Source organism: Mastomys coucha, unplaced genomic scaffold (genome assembly GCF_008632895.1).
Source record: "Mastomys coucha isolate ucsf_1 unplaced genomic scaffold, UCSF_Mcou_1 pScaffold18, whole genome shotgun sequence".
NCBI classification, from domain to species: domain Eukaryota; kingdom Metazoa; phylum Chordata; class Mammalia; order Rodentia; family Muridae; genus Mastomys; species Mastomys coucha.
Genome location: NW_022196900.1, coordinates 3,471,038 through 3,480,777, shown reverse-complemented (window position 1 = coordinate 3,480,777; position 9,740 = coordinate 3,471,038). Strand labels below are relative to the sequence as shown.

Below are 9,740 nucleotides of genomic sequence, written 5' to 3'. Positions count from 1 at the left end.
GACGCTTCACATGTGGGGGTGCATTCCAGGTATGGAAGGTGCAAGAAACCCCTGCAAAAGAGGTGGGCTGGCCCTTCACTCTCTCAAGGGATGGATCAAAACAAAGTGGCCCCTATATACCCCACCTTGCACCCTTCCCAAGCCCCTCCCTCCTCCTCTCCTGCACCAGGATGGTCGTGTCCCACCCCAGAGCACAACCAATGGCGCGGGAACTTGGCCCGGACAGCCAATTGAACGGCGGCAGCGGCACAGAGATGGCTCCGTCCCCAAAGGGCCGCAGGCCGCTGGCCACTCGCGAGGCGGGGCTCTCCGCTGTTTTTGCTGCCCGCCGAGCTCAGCCGAGCTCAGCCGACTCCCTCCCGCCGTAGCCGAGCCCAGCCGAACGCAGCCGAGCCCAGCCGAACCCCTCGACGTTGCTGCTGCCGCCGCCCGAGTGCCGCCGAGCGAGAGAGCGAGCGAGCAAGCGAGCTAGCGGCCCCGGCCGCGGAGGAGGCGCCGCCCCAGGGGGAGGAGGTGCCCGCTCTCCGCAGACCGCCCGCGGCAGAGGCCGGCCCGGTCGCGCCCCGGCGGGAGCGGCCGGCGGAGGCTGCGCGGCCCAGGGGGAGGGCCCGGGGAGTGGACGTCGCCCCTGCCCGCCTCCCGCCGCCCCCCGCCCGCAGGCTTTCGAGCCTCAGTCGGCGCTGAGCATCCCGCTGTCCCGGACCCTCCCGCGGGCGCGCACCGGGCTCAACTCAGGTAAGGGGGGGCTCCCCTACGGGCAGGGGGTCGAAAAACTGAGATCTTGGACGAGTATAAAGCGACAGTGACCTACACAGAGACAGAGAGACACAGCTTGGAGGAGAGATAGACACAAAGGCAGAGACACATGCAAGACGCACAGAACCACCTATACGGACCCTATGGAGACATGTCCCCGAGGGCAGGGGGACATGCAGTCGTGAAAAGAGACAGAGATACAGAGAGAGACAGGTAGAGAAATGAGACACATAAATGAAACACTCAAGACACCCAGAGATAGGGACACAGACAGGCACCAACACACCTTCAAAGAGGTGTGTTTGCAGAGGCAAGGATGCAGATCCAGCGAGGGACAGAGGGACAGGAAGATGTACGTTCAGGCACACACCTGACCCAGAGAGGCAGAGTCCCAGAGAAAGGTACACCTAGGCACACAGCCTTGGGTATGCAGAACCCACACGCTCCTGCCAGGGCCTCCACAAAGTTCCCTCTGTGTGAGCTGGCACCTCTGCAGGTCTCCTGGACTGGCTGACTGCAGCCCTCAGAAAGAAGAGGATGCCCTAGCCACTACAATGATGGTCATAATCTTCCTCCCTGGGCCTTAAGCCACCTCAGTCCCGCCCACCAACAGCAGGTCTGAAAGCCAGGAGCTTGGTGGGCAGGGCTAGGCTATACCCACCAGTTCCAAGGAGAATGGAGAGAGAGGCTGCCTGCCTACTAGAGCTTCCCCATTCTGGATGCACCACAGCAGCCAGGGGCTCAGAGCCAGGCCTGAGGGTGGAGGTGCTGGCCTTGTGGGGTGCTTGAGCCTGCTGGGACTCAGTGCTCTCTGCCTGAGGCCAAAGATGGAAGCTATCCCCCTAGGCTTCAGCCCACTTCTTCCTCCTCACCGCCATCTACTTTCCTCTTCTTCCCTAGGCTCAGAACTGCAGGTGGGCATCTTCACTGCCCAGAAGTCGTTGTGTGTGGACAGGACAGCCTCCTTGGAAAGACAGCCACCAGAGTTGTGCCTCGGCATGGGCCTTGCCACGGAGGCAGCTCTGCTGTCTGCGCTGGCCTGAGGGTGCTGCCTGTCATGGGGGCAGCCATCTCCCAGGGGGCTCTCATCGCCATCGTCTGCAACGGCCTCGTAGGCTTCTTGCTGCTACTGCTCTGGGTCATTCTCTGCTGGGCCTGCCACTCTCGCTCTGCTGACGTAGATTCTCTCTCGGAATCCAGTCCCAACTCCAGCCCTGGCCCCTGTCCTGAGAAGGCGCCACCACCGCAGAAGCCTAGCCATGAAGGCAGCTACCTGCTGCAGCCCTGAAGACCCCTGGCCTAGCCTGGAGTCCTGGACCTGAGTAGACCTGAGTCAGCCAGCGCGTGGAATCGGATCCCAGAATTCAGTCAGCCTGGGGTCCAGAATTTAGAGTCCAATCAATTTGAAGCTGGACCCAGCAGCCTAGATTGTAGCCGGCCTGGCTCCAAGAGAGGCCTGAGTAGCCCTAGAGAGACAGGCCTGGAGTGGGGGGTTAGGAGTTGGTGCTAGGGCCAGGGCCATCTGGACTCTGCTCCATCCCGAGGGCCAAGGGCTGAGTTTACACTTTTCCTAGGCTCAGCACCTCTGGGCTCCCTAGGTTGAGGACGCAAACTGGAACCATGGCAATAACGGGAGGGTGTCCAGGCTGGGCCCCTTCTCTGGTCCTCCCATTGTTTGTTGGATAATAAATGGAACTATGGCTTACCCTGAGATTTCTTTTCTTAGGGGTTGTGTGGAAAAAAAAAAACAAATAAAGGTATGAGATGAGCGTCCAGCTGGCCTTTATTTGTGCAGAGAGTGTATAACAGAGGCTGAGGGTCATGGAGAAAGGTGGCATGACCTTAAGAACCAGAATGAGAAAAGCAAATACTGGGACTGACCAGGGTGAGGCACGTCCTTGCTTGTATTGTGTTCAGAACATAGGGCAGGGCCTGGGCCAGACTCTTGTATTGTGTTCAGAACACAGAGCAGAGCCTAGGCCAGACTCTCAGGTTTTGGTTTTTACTTCCCTCACGAGGTTTAGCAGTTTGTCCAATTTTGCGATCTCCACAGCTGGACCCTTCTGCACTTCCTGCCCCTTCTTTTCCTGAAGAGAGGGAAACGTCAGTAGGATGGGTAGAGACCGGCTGCTGCTTTTTAGGAGCTGCCACGGGCTCCTTTTCCTAACCTGCTGTTCCCTGACCATCCCCTGCTCAGTAAATATTGGATCCACTACTGGGGGTTAGGTGACTCAGAGGCCCAGCTGAGGGCCTGTGAAGAAGATCCAATTCTAGCTTTGAAGCTTAGCAAGAATCAAGCACTTGGTGCTGGAAGGAGTGGGGAAAGACATTTATCCCCAGTCCCTCAGAGGGGCAGGTGGTGGAGAGATGTAGCCTCTGGGGAGAGGCAGGAGCTGAATATTAGGATCACAAGGGTTGGGCCCTGTAAAGAGGGGATAGATGTGTGCTGTGGGAGAGAGAGGGCCACAGGTGGCCTTCAGGTTAGGGTTGGAGAGGGGTTGAATGTGTCGTGTAACCAGAGGACTTGATGTGTCATGCAACCAGAATGGGGAGAGCAGACAGGATCTTCCATGTGACTTCTGTGTGGTGAGCACTGTCTTTTAGATCCCGGGTTTACAACCCTTGCTCCCACCTGCAAAGTATTCTAGTGTTTCCATTGGTAAGCTGGGCCCTGAGAAAATGGGGTTTTGGACACAGGTATGTTTGGCCCACAGGCTTTACAACTCTGAGGCAGGCCACATCTGTCAAAGTCTCCCTGCTGTCCAGACAGTAGGATGTGGACTGGGCTGAGACAGGCTGGGCAGCTGCCATCTGCTGCCTTTCCTCGGTTCTCTGCCACCTGTGCCCACTGTTTCCTGGCACCTGCCCCAGCTACACCTGCTGGGGTAGAAGGTAAGGGGAGGGTGCAGAGCCAGTGGGCTTCTTCCTGGCCCCAGTCTAGCTGCTGTTGCTCAGTAGAGCTCCAGTTTCCTCTGTCCTTGACCCCCGGCCCTGCCCCCAGGTCTGCTCTGGCAGCCTTTGCCGTTACCCAGCTCACGGCTCCGGTCTGGGAAGCACAGGAGAGTCATTGTTTCCTCTCTCCCCATTCTCTCTCCATAATTAAGCTATTTCTCAGCTTTACCCTATCCCTCGGAACTTAAGAGACCTGGTTTTTACTTCCACTGCTGTCATTAGCTTCCCAGAAGGCTGGACAAGTCCCTTGGCTTTCCAAGCCTCATTTCCCCATCTGTACAGGAGGAAGGGAAAGATGGTTCTTGACTTCTGATGGCATTCGGGGAAAGTTAACTGGGAGAGAGGTCTGGGCCTCTGAGGTAAGTCCTGTCGGGAAGGGCAGGAAATCTGCAGCTCCCAGAGGGAATACTGTAGGGATGCCCAGAGGACTTCCTTTTGTATGAATCACTTGACTGCTGACAGGGTCAGACGGCAATCTCACAGGAACTTCTAATCCTGCCAAGTACTAGCCCCAAACTGTTCTTGCTCAGATTCTTGGTGATTTAAGTTTCCAGATTCACAGAGTTCAGCTCCCTCAGCCACAGCTGACCCTTGCTGTGTGAGGAGATGGAGCGGTGATAAATCTTGCCTCCCAGCACCGCACTGGGTAGGACTTTCATATCTATGATGCTCATGGCGTCAGGGCTGTGCCTCTCCCCAAAGAGTGGCCATCATCCTCCCAGGGGGCTGTCCACCTCTGCCATCTTAAGCCTGCCCCTCATTAAATTAAGAACAGATTTTATCTGTTCCACAAAATTTGCTGCCGCCTTTCTCCCTCCTGAGGCCAAGGAGCTGGGCTCAGCAAAGAGATTTAGACCATGCCTGACTTCCCCCAACCCCCAAAGCCCACCACAGCCTGTGGGCCACAGCTGCAGGCGCTTAGCAGTCTTCTGAGTATTTATAGCCAAGTCCACCCCCTCCCCCAGCTGGCTACAATTACAGGGCCATCCACACTTCTAGCCTGTGCCTCCCTGGCCATGGTGGAGAATAGCCTATGCCAGTGTCCAAAGGATGGGGCACAATCCCTGGATGGGTAGGGCCACTTGGGGAATGTAGCTGGACAAGACAAGCCCCAGACCTTGCCCCACACTATTGTGTAGACTTCGGATTGTACCCTGGAAGTTCAATGATGAGGGTGATTTGCCCTGACCCTGGCCTAAGGCTGGTTAGAGAGCAAAAAGCCATCTCCACTGTCATATACAAATGGGCTCTGGATTCTAAGGCCTGTGCTGTGAAGCTCGAGTCTTAAATCTGAATTTGGGCTCAGGTATAGATTCAAGGTCATTGGTCTTGGCTTCGTGTCATACATTTGGTGTCCTTGGACTCTGGGCAGGGTCTTCTCAGTATTAGAGACCCAAGAAACAGAGACCAGAACTCAGAAGGTGGTCTGCATTGCTGCTGACCCAGTTGCCCAGCTCCCGGCTCCTTTGCTCCCTCCCTGGGTCGACCCACAGCCTCCAGTTCAGGAGCCACTGGGGCTGACTCTCTGTAAGTCCAGCAGTGATGCTTCAGCTGAGTCCCTCTCCTGATCCACCTGTCACACCTACAACATCCTGCACTCCAGTAAATCAATGACACTTGCCTCTTCCAATGTTCCAAGCCCCCTTACTCCTTGGAAATTACCTGCAGGACCCTACTGGGAACAAGTAAGTAGTAGGGCATGCTGATCTGTTACTTCACAAACCTGTCTTTCCCAGCCTCCCCATTCAGGCAGTAACATCATCCTTACCTTGAATCCTTCATGCCAGAAACTTGAGGTGGCCCCTGGCTCCTCCCTCTCATCCCCTCATCCCTTGATGGCAGCCTGGACCCCCAGAGCCCATACCTTTGGCATCTTTCGCAAGTTGGGAGAGAGCTTGAGACAGACGATGTGGCCACGGTCATCGCCCACAATTATGATGGGGTGGATGGGATTGAACTGCACATGGGTAATCTTGTTCTTCTTCTTGGGCACCACAGGCTGGTTGCAGATAGCTTCATACTTGTTGACTGCCAAGTCAAACACGTGGGCCTACGGAGAGGTTAGTGTCACAGTCGGGTAAAGCAGGCCCTGGTCTCCCATCTTGGGCTTTCTGAGAACCCTACAGAAGGCTAACAGCACAACAGAGCTGAAGGCTACAGAAGAGATTTCATGAGAGAGAGTGAGGTTAAAGAGAATTAGGGATCTTAAGTATATGCAGAATCAATGGTAGCAGCAGCCACGGGATGTATATGACATGGAGGGGAGACTATTAGAGGGACAGAGGGGACAGGTAATGGGATCAGAGGGAGGGCGACAGGGCGGAAAGAGAGTGATCAGAATGAACTCTAATGATGTATATATGAAAACACCGCAAAGAAACCCAATGCTGGCAGCCACCATTTATCCAGTCTAATAGGCTTACTATGTTCCATGATCTGGGCAGGAGTGTTACAAGGTTGGATCATCTAATGATACCCCTCACAACCACTCCACACTGCGGTTCTAATGCTATTCCTATTTTATAAATGAGGACTTGGAAGCTAACTTACTCGTAAGTGGCAGAGTCAGGGGTTTATCCCAGCTAATAAATACAAAATGCTCTGAGTTTGATGCCTAAGTGCCCAATAAACGCTGGGCACTGCCTTTGCCTCACTCGGAGTCCAAGTCACTATCAGTTCCTGCTGCCACAGCTACCTAGCTCCTGCTCCTGCTCCTACTTCTGCCCAGCCACAATCCATCTTTCCTGCAGTACCCAGACTTGCCTTCAACAGTTCCTCCCTATCTCCCCGGAGCTAGATTCCACATGCTTGCATGTCCTCGCCCCATCTTAAGCCCTCTCCCCTTTGCTCGCCATGCCCCAGGCATACTGCCTCTGCCCCTAGGCCTGATGAGCTCATCCCCACGTCAGAGCACTGGTGTCCTGTGGCCTCAGTGTGGACAGCTTCCCCACCTCATCTTTTATTGGTAGTCCTGCAGGGCTAGCAAAGGGTGCACACCTTTGATCTTAGCACGCAGGAGGCAGAGGCAGTTGAATCTCTGTGAGATGGAGGCTGGCTTGTAAGAAAACAGGCAGAGCTACATAATAGAGAGACCCTGTCTCAAAAAAAAAAAAAAAATTAAAGGTCGATGCTTGTCATTCGGCTCTCAGTCTGAGTTTTAGTTCTTCAAAGAAGCCTTTACCACCAAACACCAACGCCCCCACCATCCACTCCACCACCCTCGGTGCTCGCTATACAGCACAATCTGGCCTGCGGGCACTCCCGATGTAATCCAGACTCCCTTCAAACTCTTGGTCCTCTGGCCTCTGCCTTCTGAATGCTGGGATTATAGGCCTAGGCGTTTACCATCAAGCCCAGCCTTTTCTGTTTGCTATAACAACTTTATTGAGATATAATTCACATGCTATAAGGTTCATCCATTTAGCATGCTGCAAGTAGACACTTCTTGGTTTTAGGCATCTTCACTTATCAAACCATTATCACAGCAAACTTTAAGGTGTTTCCTTCACCCACAGGACAAGCTCTATGCTTGTTAACAGTCACTCCCATTTCTTTTTTTCTCAACCGTTCTATCTGAGGCAAACACAAATCTACTCTTCATCTCTATGGACTTGTCTCTGAACATGAAGCATGCTGGTCAAATCTGTTTTGGACTTACCACATATTTGTTCTTTTGTGGCTGGCCTATTTTTACTTAGCATAAGCTTTCTATGTCCATCTATGTTGTCGCATGTTCCTTGTCTGCTGACTATGTTCCTTCGGCATATACACCACATTCTATTTGCTGCTCATGATGTGATGGACACTGGCTTCCTTCGTTGTTTGGAGATTATGGACAAGGGTGCTATAAACTTTCATACCCTGACACTACCCTTCCGTCCTCTGCTCTGAGGTGGTGGGAATTTGATGCCTGGCTTTTGTTTTGTTTTGTGTCTCCTTCTCCACTATAATGTGGGCTCCATAATCAGCAGATTCTAGCCTGGAACTGAGCACCATGGTTGGCCCTTAGTCATGGGTTCAGGAAACAGGCGGCTGACTGGCATGACTGAATTGCTGTATTATTTTCTTGGGGCTTCAGGCGCTTTTCAGGTTATATCAAATTCCATGAAGAAAACAAAGCCGCACCTAAGAACGTTCCCACAAAAACAGACAGAGGCCTCTGTCTGCCTCTACTCAAGCTCCTCAGAACTAACATGGACGCTCCTGGAGGGGATAGCCTCACTACCTTACAGACCAGTGACTGGCCCGCAGGCAAGGCACCCTCTAACCCCCGTCCCCAGGGACCTCAAGGAAGACGCCTTGTGGATGACACCTTACTTCCCCAGAAGGCCTGTTCCTCAAGGTGAGCTGTCCTGTTCTTCCTTGAAGCCGCTGTGATGAAGGATTCCTCCACCCTTCCCCGCAGAGCCTTACCCTGAAATACATAATCCTAGGGCCCATCATCTCCTCCTGACCTGGGTGGCATGTGGTGGACGCTTCTCTAGGAAGGAGATGCAGAGATACCTCTGTCTCTGTGGGGGCTCAGCGGGGTGGGAAAAGGGCTACTCACCTTCCCGTCCGTGGTGACCGCTGCAAACACAGTAGAAGAGTATGGTGCCCAGGCCACGTCACCCACAGCTGAGTTCAGATCATAAATGAACATGGGGGTCCTGCGGTAGCAGAAGGGACAAGCCCAGACCACAAAGGGTTCATAGTGTCAGAGCTGAGGGGAGGGCATGGGGCAGGGCAGGGCTAAGACAGGCCCCTCCCTCACTTGATGGTGTGGTCCCAGATCTTCACTGTCCAGTCAGAGCTGCAGGACATGAAGACCTTGGTGTGGTATGGGTTCCATAACACAGCGTCTACTGCCATGTTGTGAGCATCATAGGTGTCCAAGAACTGGCTGGAGTAGGATTTGGAGCACTGTGTCGGGGATAAAGGATGGATGGTTAAGGAAGGTTGGCATCAACAGAGAAAAGCCAGCAGCAGCCTTCCCCTAGGGGCCCTGGAGGATCAGCACCTGAGCCTCTGTCCATCTGCTCCGTAACTCTGGAAGGGAGAGGAAGCACTGTAGGGTTCAGGCTGGGCATGGAGCCCTCTTAGGGGGTGAAGGGAAGTGACTGAGTAAGAAAGTGGCTTCTCTCTCCAAGGCAGAGTGGATCTTAAGCCCTAGGCAAAGACGCGGCACAGCCTGCTTTGTCCATGCCAAAGCCTTTGGGTAGACAGGTACCGCAGGAAGCAGCACCCCACCTTGAACAGGTAAGGGCAGATGCAGAGCCAGGAGCGGACTCAGAGCTCCAGGTTTTCTGCTGGCCAGTGTCTGCCCTGGCCAGCAAGCCTCTCTCCCTCTCTTCCAGAAACAAAATGACCAGCCTTTCCTTCCCCTGCCTCTCTCCTGCTGCCACTGGGAGGGGTGAAGAGGGGGTGGGGACCTCTTTTGCATTCAGACCAACTCTGGCTGGGCCTCTGGGGCTCCCGGGAGGCTGTCTGTAATTAACATTCTGGATCTCTGAGCCTAAGAAAAGCTCACAGCAAAGCTATTTCTGGACGATGGCGGGATGTTCACCTACTAACACTGAGATGGGCAGAACACTGGCTGCGAGGGCTGTGTCCTGCTGGCAGCCATGCACCTCATATCCAGAGATCAAGCCGTTTGATACCTGACCTTCAAAGCCCAGTTCACGTTCAGATCTCCTCCAGGAAGTCTGCCCAGAATGTCCTAGCTCCCCCAAGCCCCTAGTCCCATGCCGGCCTCTTAGGAAAGGGGAAAGAGACTGGTTCAAGTCACTCTGGATCCTCCATCACCTTTTTCTGATTGCAGTCCCACTTCCCGACACCCAAGCAGACCAAGACATGCATTCTTGGGCTGGTGAGACAGCTCGGCTGGTAAAGAGACCTGCCACTAAGCCTGAAGTTTAACCCTTGAAAAAAGCCTACAAGCTAAATCTGCTCATCTACATGCATTTGTTGTGGCATGTATGTGCCTCCATTAAATAAATACATGTTAAAAAAATATTTGAATCAGGGAAGCCTCTCTTCTGAGCCTGCAAGAT

At 53.9% G+C, this 9,740-nt stretch overlaps 2 protein-coding genes across 2 annotated transcripts in view; one reads left to right on the top strand and one right to left on the bottom strand.

Moving 5' to 3' along the window:
- The first annotated feature begins 351 nt into the window (after nucleotides 1-351).
- On the top strand, nucleotides 352-2,531 carry Enho (energy homeostasis associated). The gene is made up of 2 exons (XM_031377095.1): nucleotides 352-735; nucleotides 1,657-2,531. The coding sequence occupies exon 2, from the start codon at nucleotides 1,814-1,816 to the stop codon at nucleotides 2,042-2,044; it is 231 nt and encodes a 76-aa protein (XP_031232955.1). The 5' UTR covers nucleotides 352-735; nucleotides 1,657-1,813; the 3' UTR covers nucleotides 2,045-2,531.
- Dnai1 (dynein axonemal intermediate chain 1) overlaps nucleotides 2,517-9,740 on the bottom strand; it is a 68,263-nt gene continuing 61,039 nt past the window's right edge. The window contains exons 17-20 of the mRNA XM_031377084.1: nucleotides 8,462-8,610; nucleotides 8,258-8,357; nucleotides 5,573-5,758; nucleotides 2,517-2,843 (exon numbers count right to left, since the gene is read on the bottom strand). Coding sequence (XP_031232944.1) covers nucleotides 2,745-2,843; nucleotides 5,573-5,758; nucleotides 8,258-8,357; nucleotides 8,462-8,610 — 534 coding nt within the window. The 3' untranslated portion in view covers nucleotides 2,517-2,744. The remainder of the gene's footprint in view (nucleotides 2,844-5,572; nucleotides 5,759-8,257; nucleotides 8,358-8,461; nucleotides 8,611-9,740) is intronic.